At 38.1% G+C, this 14,890-nt stretch overlaps 1 protein-coding gene across 4 annotated transcripts in view; it reads right to left on the minus strand.

Annotated features, from left to right (window-relative positions):
• smek1 (SMEK homolog 1, suppressor of mek1 (Dictyostelium)) overlaps nucleotides 1–14,890 on the minus strand; it is a 39,591-nt gene that overhangs the window by 19,074 nt on the left and 5,627 nt on the right. For all 4 annotated transcript variants that reach the window (XM_055149239.1, XM_055149237.1, XM_055149238.1 and 1 more), the window contains 3 exons: nucleotides 6,234–6,287; nucleotides 6,041–6,139; nucleotides 3,508–4,125 (listed from right to left, as the gene is read on the minus strand). In XM_055149239.1, the coding sequence (XP_055005214.1) occupies nucleotides 3,508–4,125; nucleotides 6,041–6,139; nucleotides 6,234–6,287 (771 nt within the window). The remainder of the gene's footprint in view (nucleotides 1–3,507; nucleotides 4,126–6,040; nucleotides 6,140–6,233; nucleotides 6,288–14,890) is intronic.

Here is a 14,890-nt window from a genome sequence, read left to right on the forward strand (position 1 = left end):
GAATGAACAAATGACACACGGATTACGTAGGTCTAAGTTTTTCTGTTTTGTTTTTCTGTTGATTATTGTTTGTTAAAACAGCTAATTTTACACTGAAAAAAACACCACTACATGACATCACAAGGTGGAAGACAGCATTCTGAGCTTTGGACATGTAGACAGACTAATTATACAGGGTTTCTCAATTGGATTTAAAGCTCACAAGAGTAAATTTTTCGTAATGTGGGACCTTTAAAACATACATTTTCAAATCTAACCTACAATATTAGTTAGAAAAATTGCAATTAAGGTATTGTTTTTCCCCAAATAGTTCAGCCCTATGATGTTCAGACGATATGAGGTTTGAATCGGTGGTAAACAGGACATGGGACGGCGCTGGCAGAGCAGAGCCGAGCAGAGCTTTACACAACAGCGCCGCGTCACCATGGCGACCGCATACATAAACAGTGCTGAGTTGACACAGTACAAAAACAAAGGTCACATGGCCATAAATGACTCCCAAACCAACCGGCGTGACGTGAGCCATCATGGCCCGCCAACAGAACATTACAGCAGGATCAAAAACAACAACTACTGCTCCTCCATTCACACAATCTTATTTCAGGATTTTTTTGAAAGAACATTTGAATACTAAAGTAAAGTTACCATTTGCTTTTCTTCATTTCCGTTACGTGCAAGTAGGTCTGTCACGATAACACATTTCGAAACACGATATATTCCAATAAACAGCACATTAAGCAAAATAATCCAAGTTAAATTAAATTAAATCCACTTTAAAATTGTCTGTATCATTAAAAAGTTTGAGCTGCAGCTAAAAAATTATAAAATGAACCAATAATTTGCCATAAAAGTCACTTATTTTAACATTTTACAGCTAAAATGTTACTGTATTAAACCAAAAATATCCAAACTAGTCCCACTTTTATAAAGATAAATGTTACGTGACAAAAATTGAGTCCCAAAATATTGTCTGTATCATTAGAGGGTTGAAGCTGCAACTAAAAAAATTATACAATGAACCAATAATTTGCCATAAAAGTCGCTTATTTAAACCTTTTACAGCTAAAATGTTGCTGTATTAAAACAAAAATACCCAAACTAGTCCCACTTTTACAAAGATTAACGCGACAACTATTGAATCCCAAAATATATTGTTCCATCTTTTATATTTTGAACGAAAGGGTTGTGCAAAAATATCAAAATATCGATATATCGTATCGTTTAATGTGTGATACAGTGTCGATATCATGGGCTGCTGTATCGATACATCACCAAGAGTGTTTTTTGGTATATGTTACTAAATCATTTTGTTACAGAGCTACAGTTTTGTTGCTTGTTCAGCGGAAGGAAACTCGTTTATGCGATACGTTTGACATTTTCACTGTTTTGATGATTCAAATGTTTGTGTTTCATATGAACTTTGCACAGGAAGTGGTTTAACGAAGACTTTTAGTATCACAGCCATGATTTAGACTTTATTTTTTATTGAACTGTATCGAATCGATTTGAAATATATCAAATCAAAAGCTCACTGTATCGAGGTATGCATCGTATCGGCAACTTCTGAATGATACTCAGCACTATTGAACAATAGTATATCGATATAGAAATGATCGTGACAGGCCCACATAATCCGTGTATCATTCGTTCATTTGTTTTTCAATATAAAACCAAAAGTAAGAAAAATAATAATAATAATAATAATAATAATTTTCTTCATTATTTGTCTCCAAAACCAAAGTGAAAAAACAGATAATGATTTGTTTTTTCAGTTTTTGATTTTGTGTTTAAATGAAAAATAGAAATAATGGATAACGACCGTTTCCCGTTTCTATGACTTCCCTGACTGCGAGGCTAGACTAAAAAAGGACTAAACCAGGACTAAACCAGCACTAAACCAGCACTAAACTGTTTTCGGTCTCAGTCCCGGTCTCAGTCCCGGTCTCAGTCCCGGTCTCAGTCCCGGTCTCAGTCCCGGTCTCAGTCCCGGTCTCAGTCCCGGTCTCAGTCCCGGTCTCAGTCCCGGTCTCAGTCAAGGGCTGGTCCTAAGTACTGGTCTCAGTTCCGGTCTGGTCCCGGAACCTGGTTTAGTCCTGGTTTAGGGTTAGGGTTAAAAGTCCAACATCGCAGTTACGGAAGTCACAGAAGTCACAGAAATGGGAAACGGCCATTATCCTTTTTTTTTCCATTTTTCATTTAAACTGAAAATTTAAAACTGAAAAAACAAATCATTATCTGTTTTTCATTTTGATTTTGGAGACAAATAATGAAGAAAATAATAGATTTTTTCATTTTCTTATTTTATGGTTTTATATTGAAAAACGAATGAACGAATGATACACGGATTCCACATGCAAAACCAGAAACCAGTTACAACTCTGAACGTTTTCTAAGGTGAATGCAAATCCCCTTCAACAAATAAAAGCTGGAGAACAGAGCACATCTATGTACACATCTATTCGTGCACAACCTGTCGAAGGTTTGGACACACTCAATGTTCATTCAGTGTTTTTTTGTTTACTACTTTCTACATTTTTGGAGATAAGGAAGATATCAAATACACGAAGCAAGATATACGGACTTATGTTGAATGACTCTAAATATTTGTTTTATATTTTAAACTAAAATCCAGACCAACCCTTTGCTTGGTCTTTGTATTTCTTGACCCTGACTTGGCAGAGCTGTGAAGTGAAAATCAAAGTGCAAAGCAAAGGGAGAAAGCTATTTTCAAAAATCTAAAGTTATTTTTGTTTATTATATTCCACACCTAAGGCTGTGCAATTAATCGAATTCTGACCACGATTTCAATTTGTGTGTCAAATGATCTCCAGACTCATATAATGGAGTTTAAACTATAAAGCTTAATGTTTATTTTGGTATATTTTTTTATATAAATAAGTATATTTAAATTTTTTTTTAATGCAGAGATTGTAGAACAGCAGGACATATAGGTTATGTTGGATAAATTTGTTTTTCTATGCCTTATTTCATGTTCAAAGTATATTTTATTCATCGCAAAACTGCTCTAAGGTACAGATTTGTAGCCTATATATATTTTCAATTTGAATGTTTTACGTACATTTTCAATAACAAAGTGTTTTGTTTTGTTTCTTTGAGAGAGAAATGCTGAATAAAAGCATCTAGTAGCTAAAAAATAATCGTTTGAAGAATCGTGATTTCAATATTGACCAAAATAATCATAATGATTTTTTTCATAATCAAGCAGCCGTATTCCACATTTGTCATTCATAAGTTTGATGAATTGAGAATCTACAATGTAAAGAGTCATGAAAATAAACAATAAACATGCATGAAAAAGTGTGTCCAAACTTGTGACACACTTGTGTGTAGAGTACATGAAAGTACAATAATAACACAAAATATAAACAAGAATCAAATGGCAAAGCTCTTTGTTTAGACAGAAAAGCTGCAGGCAGGAGTCGCCTGGTTCTCCCTGTGTGTAACCTCAAAGAGCCGCCGCCGCGAGCAGAGGCCCTGAGCTCTCACCTGGAGCATGCCCACAATCTCCACCTTGTTGAAGAAGATGAAGGAGTGCAGCGTGGACAGCATGTTTTCCTCAAACACGGAGGGCGTGGGCAGCACCATGTCCTGGATGTACTGCACGCGGTACGTCTGGTGGATCTTCTGCCTCAGCTCCGGGTCCGAGATGGGGATAACCTCCTTGAAACGCGCCGTCTTGGTGAGAAACTCCCTGTGCGGGCGTGGCTGCGGCAGGGCGGGATCAAACTCCAGGCAGCCAATCACGTCCATGATGCACTCGTCCGAGAACATGACCTCGAAGAGCGCCGTGCGGTTCAACAGGAAGATGCCCTTGATGATCTCGTAGAGGTGGTGTAGGCCTTCTCTGTTCTCCAGGTCCTCGCACACGCGGAACAGCTCCAGCAGTTTGCGGATGTAGTTGTCGTTCTCCACGGCCAGGGCCAGCTTCTCCCGCCTGAGGGGAGAGGGCAGCGACGAGGCCACCAGCTCGGCCAGGTCCTCCAGACGGCTCAGTTCACACGGGGGCAGCTCCAGCCCCGGAGAGGACATGTCCTCAAAGCGCTCCTCCTCAGACTCGTCCACCACATCCTGAGTGATCTCCACCGACGGGTCCTTCCCCTGCACCTGACACACACAAAAACAATATTCACAATAACAAATACTGACAACAACTGGCACAATCCAGTTACAGTCACACTGAAATATTTACAATACATAAAAGCTGCTCTGAAACGCACTGATCTGGCTTATTCTCTTCAGATATCATAAAATGACAAAATATTTTATCGTAAGTGCCTTTCTTTTAGACGGTGACGGCGTTTTTGGGGCTTAAAAACGCCAAAATCTGAATAGTTGAATACACTTGCCGTAGCATTTCTGTCTACACTCCCCAAGACGCAAAACTCTGGTCAGATCTGCTCACGACGTGTACACGTTTACGTCACATAAATCACCACCGAGTGTCACCACGGAGCCGCCTGGCATGCATACACAATCGAATTCCACACACTTTTGCATCACATTTCCTCCCCAAAAACGCTTGTCTAAACGCGGAATAAAAAGTGAAGAAGCGATGCCACTTTTGCGTCTTCTGTTCAGACCGTCATCATATAAATGTAGCCATAGTTTACTAGTATCCAAATACCCGAGATTACTAAAGCAGACACTGAAAACAGAATTTATATCCTTTAAAATACAAAGAACATATGATCCAAATGTTATCCAAACTGTAGCAGTTACTTATCATAAAAAGTAATTACTGATCAGCGATATGAAAATAGTTTAATATTATGTTTTGGGCCAGTAAATCGTCTTATTACACCAATTTATAAAATGGTCCTGGAAACATATCTGATCCTCAGGGCTGGGCGATATGGAGCTAAAAATATATCTCAATATATGATATATATCTCAATATCTGTACAGGAAAAATAACCTCCCAAAAACTAGTCCAAAAACAAATTCCACATGGTCATTTTTTTTTTTTTTTTTAATCAAAGTGCAAAGTTCATGTAGGAACAAAGTGCTTCTGCAACATTTTTTAAAAATCCCTGTAAGCCAAAATAATAATTTAACTGTAAAATAAAGAAAGAAATAATACACATTTCCTTCTTTTCATTCAAAAATAAAACAACTCAAGCCGATGTTTGCATTAGCTCTTTAACCGTACAATAACCAGAACCGTGAGCTCCTTTAGCAGAAGCAGCTCGGAAGGTTCCTGATTTTATTTGAACAGATCTATGTTCCTGACCAGTGTAAGGAGCTCTGAGGTTTCCCACAATCCACTGCAGATCAAACTCAATGTTTCCAAACACAATTGTACAAGTTCTACACTGCAGCAGATTATTAATCAAAATCTTCTGCATAAATAAACTTCTAACAACTTCTCAACATCTAAACCATAACTACTACAGAGCCACATCAGCCCGTTTTGAGATTATAATGAGTTTAATGCAGTTAAACAAAACTTAAAAGCACATGGCTCATTTGCATACACTTGGGAAGACAAACATGCGAAGCGGCGAAATCAGAATTAACTCTAAGCATTATCTCGATATGTATGACATGTCAGAATCCATTTCGTGTTTAAAAAATATCTCGATATATTTGGAATACCGAGATATCGCCCACACCTACTGATTCTCCAAACTTTTCAATATCGGTTCAATATCGGAGCAAACTACAAAGCAAAATGATCCCCCCAAAAATGTCCTAAATGTACAATACAGTAAAAAAAAAAAAAAAGTAGTTAACAAAAAAAAAACATGAGCTCCAATATATGAAATCCCAGATTCCAACTCCTTGTATCAACAGTTTGTATCAATAATGACTCAGAGAAGCTGATATGTATTCAACCTTCTGCAGCTCAAATCTTATTATACTGCAGAAAACAAACATCCCACTAGTTCAACAAGAAGGTACACGATAAATAATGACCCCCAGATTTTGATCTTTTCTTGACTGTTGATTGAAACGCTCTGACGAGATCTTTTATTCTTTAACCATCAACATTCTGTTTCAGTGTTTTCATTTTACTTACCTGGCAGATTTTCTCCCAGATCTCATCGCAGCCGGCCTTCTCCTGGAAGCTCAGCGCCAGGTCATAGTTTTCCGCCTCGCACCAAACTATCAACGTGTCCTGGGAAGAAAAAAAAACCAAAAAACTCAAGTCAGTATCCAGACTCAAGGCACGTCTAATCTACAAGTTTCCACGGCCGCACGTCAACACTCACCTGCTGCTTCTGGTAGGCTGTTTGGGTTGATCTTGGACTCCAGCAGCAGAGAACCTGTCGGATAAAACACAATGATTTGGTTCTAATAACACGGTATCCCCAAGGTTTGACTACCCCAAATTTAAGACCTTTTTAAGATCACCGCACCCATTATGCGGGCGAAAAACACCAGCTCCAATTCCAATAATGACCAACCAACTACTATTATCTAGAAAAGAGGTGCCCACACTTTTTCAGCATCCAAATAAAATGATCTACCTACTGCAAAAGCCAAGCAAACTCCGCTGCGCTTAAACACTCTGCGCCTCTTTTTTGGACCCTCACCCACAATTTGAGAATCCCTTGTTTAAGAGAACTTTACAGAAAACTGAAGAAAGTGGGTAGAATCTTTAAACCATTTTTTTCCAAGTTCCAAACTGAAGTTACATTCTCTTACTGGTTTTGCAGTGGGATTCAGCCTCTGCAGATTTACCAAACCAAACCTACATCGTGACAAATACAGATGCATTTGTGCACTTTTATTAGGCAAACTTCAGCTTCACGTTGTTGTTGTTGGTTTTTTTTTCTCCTCCGTTTAACATTGCACTGCAGCCCGGTTGAGTTAACAAAAAAATAGACTAGTGAGATTTAAGATCTTTGTGAAAAAAATTAAGACTTGGACAACATAATTTAAGAGTTTTAAGTTCTTAATTTAGGAATATGATATTTAAGACCTTTTTAAGACTTTTAAGACCCTGCGGCTACCCTGAATAATACAGCTGAGGTTGCAGTTTAAAAAGCACTATGTAACTTTAGTTTTTTTCTTTCTACATAGACAGACTGTATTGCTGTGCCTCTTTGATTGTTAAAATGTAAAATATAGACTATACAAATGACTTTACATTGAAAAATTGTCCACATATTAAACATGTGAAACCATCAGGTCAAGTTACAGCTCAGATCTGTGAAGATGTGGCTCTCACTGCAAGCTTATCAACACATAAAATATTTAAGTTTAATGCCATTCCGTGTAAAATTCCAGGCATTACCATTAACATATTCATTGAGACAAGCAAGTGGCGAACAAAACTGCACCTTTAAGTTAGGACGGAAGACGCAAAAATTCCACCGTGTCGCAATTTTTGTCTCCATGAAGATGTTTTAAAAAGAAATATGAAGGTGTTTGCTAAAGAAATAACTGGAAAAACAAGTATTCTTGCAGGGCGCGTCGGGGTAACCTCACCACAGAGCTGACTTGTAAGTTTGCCTGCGTGTTCCGATCCACTGCTCAATAATCTGTTTTCCTTCCGCTTATCCCTTCGTTCAGGCGGGTTGCTGTAGTGAGTCAGCTGATGTTGCCGGTTGTAACGCTGCTACGACTGACGTGGCCAAAGCGGAGGAAGTGTCTTGCTCAAGGACATCAGTGTTTTCTACAGACCGAGGAGCATTGTGTGGTGCCCCCTCCCCCGACAACTGTAAGGCGCGCCGGTACAGCTTGCTCAGAAGAATTATGTTTGTGGAAGACCTGTATTTTAAGTTTCAAGTTGAGATTTACTTACAAAATTGATGTTAAAGTTTAGATTTTACCTGAATTTGAGATTCTTTAACATTCAAGGAAGTAAATCTTGAGGTTTTAATTTCAAATACTTAACTAAATTTTATAACTTTATCTTGTATGTAACTTTTTGTTTTGGGTAAAACTAAACAATTAAATCACACAAACAAAATAAATAAAATACTAGGGATGTAACAATAGCCGAAATATCGTGATATTGTATCGTCAAATTTTGCTCAATAATATCATGGACCATCACAATTTATCGAATTACAAGTCTCTTTGCTTAAATTAAGAGTTATGGTGCAGCAAGGGGATCCTTTGCTCCATTTCAGTGCAGACTACGAGAAATAAAATAAAATAAAATAAAAGTTCTAAGCACTTTTAAGTCTTGTCATAGCATTTTAAGGGGAAAAAGTGGCACAAATATTGCAATAAATATCATACTGTGAGATTTTAATATTGTTACATCCCTTATCGTGAGCCTCCCCATCATATCGCGAGTTTTCCCAACAATATCGCAATAAATATCGTACGGTGAGGTTGATACCATGAAGATATCGTATCGTGAGACTTGGATATCATTACACCCCTATAAAATACTATAATTAGATATAAGAAACTACTAAAGGTAAAGAGGCGGAATCAATTTGTGGTGCTCGGGTTTCATTCTGTGATGCTGCAACACAGATCGGTTTATGTGTGGGAAACGCTGAACATAACTGTAAAAATATGGTCTGGTTAGCGGGCAAACACTCAACCCACTGCACCGCTGATATTTACCTGCGTGATGTTGGCCCTCCATCAAACGCAAACCTACACAAAAACTACGCCTATCGTTTGTGCTCCGTTTGTGCTTCAAAAAGGTTTCATTTGTACTGCTTTAGTTTTCGAGAGATTAACGATTCTTTTATAGGTCAAATTGGGGTCAGCCAGCCCCCAGGAAGCTTAAAAATGCTCTAAAACGTCACAAAACTGTGTCAGTCATTTGTGCTTTTTTTGTGCTGCAAAAAGTTTCGTTAGTGCCATTATAGTTCTTAAGATATTAGCTGCTTTATTTTCGGCCGATGACATCTTCCAGCTCCTCAAACTGTTAAATAGTAGGATTCTAAAGGGGAAAAAAATCGATTCAGTGATATCATGATACTTCGCTGCACATTTCTCATATCAATTCGAAAGCATTTCGAATAGATTTTTTAAGTCCTTTTTAAAATTTCTACTACTTCTTACTATTGACATGATTTAAAAGTTTAATAAAAGTTTAATTAATTGTATTTCATCCAGTTTTGTTCTTGAGAATGAGTTCTCGACCATAATATCATGTGTGATTATTGATAAATCACAATATAGTGTCCTTTGTTTTAGTATCGGGATATATCGTGATCTATTGAATCGTGACATGCATATTGTAATACGTATTATATTGCCAGATTCATTGCAAGGCACACCTCTATAAAATAGCACTCAAAACAGGCAGAAAATTATACAAAACGTCTGTATTTTACTTGGGCTGTTTTGTGCTGTGACTAGGGTTGGGCGGTAATACAGTATTACAGTATCCCACCATATCAAAAGTAGCAACAGTATCAGTTTCATTATCGTCATTAAAAAAATCTGCACCACATAAGGACCTAAGACCTAACATAATATAATTTATTGATGCCTAAATTAGTTTGCTCAGCACAAATGACTTTGTGGTTGTATTTTCAATTTAATGCTATCACAATTTAAAACTAATAGTGTCTATAATGTTTATTTTAATTGCGTGGGAAGATGACATTGGATTAGTTTTGTTCCACTGTCACATGACGCTCATAAAGGAGACCAAGACAAGACGGCAAGTCCGGCCACAAGAAAGTTGGTCCTAAAAAAAAAAAATTGTACTTTTGGCTTCAGTCTCACATTTGTTTACATTTTACAGAAACTAAACTTAAAACCACATGGCTCATTTGCATAAATTATAAAGTGCGGTTAAAAAACAACTCACTCCTTTTGCACTGATGCGGTTCGGCTCAGTGGAATATGAGTGTTCTTTCTGTGATAGAGGATGTGCGGCTGACGGTGGGTCTATTCTGTGTGTGTATCATGTTGGAGATGGTTCATTTGAAACTTTTCAGAGATTATAAATCAGCAGGTCATACGCACAGACCGTACAGTGGTGCAGCTTCGTAGTTTACCAAAGTCGTACTAAAACATGTTGGTAATACGTTAATAAGGCATACCACGGTAAAATCCTGAGAAGGTTTAACAGCATCAACCCTAGGCTGTGACAATTTTCATTTGTGCTAGTATATTTCTAAAATCGTTAATTATTATTTTTGCGAAAATTATGTGACATAATTTCTGCTCAAGTGACGTCAGCAGCTTTAGCAAACCTCTGCAAACCTAGTGAAGATAAACAATCTCAGCCTATGGTTAGTAACTTGTAACATATTTTATATAATAATAATACAGATTTTTCCATGGGGGCCAACTTCACGCAGGTCTGATATTTACCATTTAGACTCCAGTCACAACAATTTAACGCACACACCTTCCTCTGCAACCCATGAACACAAGAGCAGACGAGTTGTGGCTTTGCTTTGAGTGTCCCACAGTATGGCATTAAACTTTCCTCGCCTGTAATTTGGCCTGCCGACATCACCTGCGGCCTGTCTCCACGCAAACAGATCCGTTTAATGCCATACAGTGGAAAATTTCTGACAGAAAAACAACAATTTCACGATGACAAGTAGGTGGCAGACCCATAAAGTTAAAGTGCATGTGACGGACTAGATTAGTAATTTCACAAAAACATCGCAAATGTCATAATATCTACCCACTTTGTTTTTGCATTTTTTGTTTTTGTAAGTTTATCATTAATACATTTCATAATTGACATCATATTAGACGAATAAAAATAAATGACAACACCTTTATTTTGCTAAATGAAGGTTTAAACAGATAAAAATGAATTTCTTGAGTAAACGGTTTCATTTTGGAGGGAATTTTAGGTGCTGTAGAGAGATTCCGTTGGAGAACTCAGCGCTACTTCCTGTATTTTTGCACTTTCCTTCTCAATTTTTTTCCCACAAACTTCCACTTAACTGATGTAACTATGATAAATATTTAGCACAAGTTCTACCCCACCAAACCAAGTCAGAAATAGAAAAACATGAAAAACTGCGATCTGTACTTCAAAAAGGCCCATATTATTTTCTGTTTCTTCACCACAAACATACCTGCAATTGTGTTTTGTTTCATTCACCCACGTTTAACACAGAAACCCGTATTTAGGCTGAGTTCTTCTCGCAAACAGAAAACATTCAACTTTGTCATGTCATGTGGTGATACAGAAAGTGCTCCATTGTGTTTTTAAACTCCTTACACCTTTACTAAAATCAACTGGATAAATTCAGCTCTAAAATTGTGAATCTCATCATGACAAGGGCTGGGAATCATTAAGAAGTTGCAGACATAATACACACCTCAGTACAGCGCACTTTTGATTTCATTTGATAAGGTTCAATAAAAAATAAATCCTAAATCTTGGCTGTGACACTAAAAGTCTTTGTTAAACCACTTCTTGTGCAAAGTTAATATCAAACAAACATTTTAATCATCAAAACAGAGCGTTTCTGTCCACTAAACAAACAACAAAACTACCTCTGTATCAAAATAATTTAGTAAAATACACCAAAAAATACTCTTGGTGATATATCAATACAGCAGCTCATAATACTGATACTGTATCATCACATTAAACTATACATTTATTGATATTTTGACTTTTTGCACACCCTACTCATGGTTTAAACCTCACAAGAGTCAATTTTGCGTAATATAGGACCTTCAACTTAAGTGTTTACAAAAGACGGACAGTGTAGGAAATGTTTTATTGCTAGGTTTCAAATGATAGGGCAATAATATTTAATACAGATGAGAGGAAGGTAAAATTAATATTGTTAAAACCCAGATTTTTGTAGTAACACACAGTGAGTTCTCACGTCTAGTCACTAATAACAGGCTACTACAGCTCCACTCAAACAGTGAGAGACACAGGACTAAATTCATCTAAATACTCCATACAACTGTACAAAAACTCACCATTATATAACATATAATACTCCCTACAACTGTACAACAACTTACCCTTATGTAACAGATAATACTCATGACATCACGAGGTGGAACAGTGCACTTTGAGTAGTTTAGCGATGTAGCGAGACTAATAATAGATGGTGACTCAAACGTGCATGAATGAAAAATCAACTCCAGGTATGTTATTGATGAAGTCAATAGTCCACAAAATATTGATGTATCATATCGTTCAATGTGATGATACAGTATCGAAATCGCAGACTGCTGTATCGTTATATTGCCAAGAGTATTTTTAGGTATATTTTACCAAATTATTTTGTTACAGTGCTACAGTTTTGTTGCTTGCTTCGAGCAAGGAAATTTGTTTATGTGACACATTTGACATTTTCACCATTTTGATGATTAAAATGGGTGTTTTTCATATTAACTTTGCACAAGAAGTGGTTTAACAAACACTTTTAGTATCACAGCCATGATTTAGCTTTTAGATTTTATTGAACCGTAACGAATCAAATCGAAATATATCATACTGAACTGAATCGTAAGCTCACTGTATCGAGATATGTATCGTATCGTGGCTTAACTTCTGAATGATACCCTGCATGTGTGAATGAAAAATCAACTCCGGGTATGTTATTGATGAAGTAACATAATAATAACAATATTACAACGTGGTTTAAACCTCACAAGAGTCAATTTTGCGTAATACAGGACCTTCAACTTCTGTGTTTGTGTTTTGGGTTGAGCGAATTGCAAATGTGTGATTTTTTTTTTAGTCTGGTCTCCCTCCTGTCCACTCACCATCGCTCTCCGCTCGCACCAGCAGAGACGTGCCCCGCAGTCGCTCCACGTAGCCCGACGAGACGTGCCCGGTGCCGCGGTCGTCCCACTGCCGGTCCTCGTTCAGGGTGTACACTTTGACTCTCCGCCGCGTGTCCGTCATCCTGACCGGTGGCGGCGGGCAGTCTCCCCCCCTGGACCCCCTCAACTTACGCCGACCGTGCCTTTTAGCCCACAGCGCAGAAACTTTGTGACTGGGTTTAGATTTCCAACTCTGACCCCCCGAAATTGTTTTTTGGTTTTTTTTAACTTGGTGAGATTGGACACGTCGCCGAGTGCGCTTTTAAAATCATTGTGCCAATCGACAGAACGCCCGGTTTACACTGCGGGTGGCATCTAAATACGCGTGTTTATAGACGCGATGTGCATGCATAACACGGGTGTAGGTGAGGGTCGTGCAAAGCGTCTGCGTAAAAGGCCAACCAAAACACGGCCGCGCTGATAGGACACTGTGTACGCTCAGGGCGATGTTAGCGATGCGCGTTATGGAGCAAGTGCGCTAGCGTTTTCACCCCCACATTTTCAAGGTGGCGTATAAAACAAAACGAGCCGACCCACGCATAGACAACATTATTACGCAATAGCGAGCTGAAATCGAGCGTTTACCCTGGACCCGTTTGCCTTTTTGTGCCCGATAACCGAGGCTGCTAGTCGCCTTTAGCTGCTGTTTCTTCCCCAGTGTTCCGCCATGTTCTGGCTCGGGGCCGCGGAGAGACTGGATCTCTCCCTAATAATATTCAGGCATTTCCAAAACAATGCAAAGCCACAAAGTGAAGTCGGGGGTTTACGTGCACGTCGCGCTTTACATAATAACGCTACGTGCCATTCATCGCCGGAGTGTCGTTAGATAAGTGCTAACTGTCCCTCCGTGAGTGCTCCGCCATCTTGGGTCCCCTCTGAGTCAGTACGGGGTTTCCGCACAACAAGCGCAGGGCGGCCCGACACTTTTAAAGAGACAGTGCACTCGAAAATACCGTGTTTACGAAAGACTCGCAGCGCAGGAAATGTTTTATTCCTGGGTTTCAGATGGCATAAAAAACATTCTATAGGTCAATAATATTTAATGCAGGTGAGGGAAAGCTAAAATTAATATTGTTAAAGCTCAGATTTTTATTGTAATATTAGGGTGACCAGCAACTTAATCCAAAACCACTGATTTATTAGTTTTATACAAAAAATGTCCTAGGTGTCCCTATTTTTGACCAAATTGGTACCTGCCAACAGTGAAGAGAGGTATAAATTGCCATTTGTTTAGGTAAAATACAGAAAAGCCGTTTAGAAATGACCAAAACAAAAGAAAATGTGACTATACTGGCTCACATGTTAATCATGAATGGGCCGCATGCAGTAAAATGTTTTTTAATTATGCACTTTTTTCACATTTTATTATTATCAACCACCCCAAACCGGGGTTGTCCCAGTTTTTGATTTTGAAAATCTGGTCACTCTACATAACACAGTAATTCCTTGGGTCTAGTCCAGGGGTCGGCAACTTAAATATTTAAAGGGTCATTTGGACCATTTCCCACAGAAAATAAAACATATGAGCCACAAAACCCTTTTGACATGTAAAATGAGGATAACACTGCATTGTTTTAACCTGTATGCTATGTATAAAAGACTATGGTGTGTTGCATTTATGAAATCTATAAAATGCTACAGAGAGCACGGAATTTTATTCCTGCAAATAACAAAAACATTTTGAACTCTGAAAAAAGACACTTGGTTGATGCTTACTTTGAAATGAAATACTCAATGTCTATTTGAATCCTCACTGTAGGAAATAAAAATCCAAACTTAAATTATCCACCCACAGTGAACCAAAAACGCCGCCTGCTTCTGTGTTCCATCATCATTTTATCGCATGTAGCAGCCTCATCAACCATGAAAGCAACGAATCTGCCCACGTAGCATTAAATGTTCTGTGTTCTTCAGAAACTTTTCTTTTCTTGGATGTACACATCATTTACCTACCGTGGTCGAAAAGCTCAATAAATCATGCTGATGGTGTAGGTGCTGGTATGTCCGGGCTGTAAGATCTGAGCCGGGTGTCGCACATTAGCGGCTGTGACACATGTTTTAAGTGACAAAAAAATTTAAAACACTTTATTTTAATGTTTCCAGATTACTATTATCTACAAAGTTAGAATTACATTTAAAAAGAATTGTAAATGTGCACAGCAGAAAGATGAAAGAGCCACAT

Source organism: Boleophthalmus pectinirostris, unplaced genomic scaffold (genome assembly GCF_026225935.1).
Source record: "Boleophthalmus pectinirostris isolate CB_2022bp ecotype Guang Dong unplaced genomic scaffold, ASM2622593v1 HiC_scaffold_13, whole genome shotgun sequence".
In the NCBI taxonomy this organism is placed as follows: Eukaryota; Metazoa; Chordata; class Actinopteri; order Gobiiformes; family Gobiidae; genus Boleophthalmus; species Boleophthalmus pectinirostris.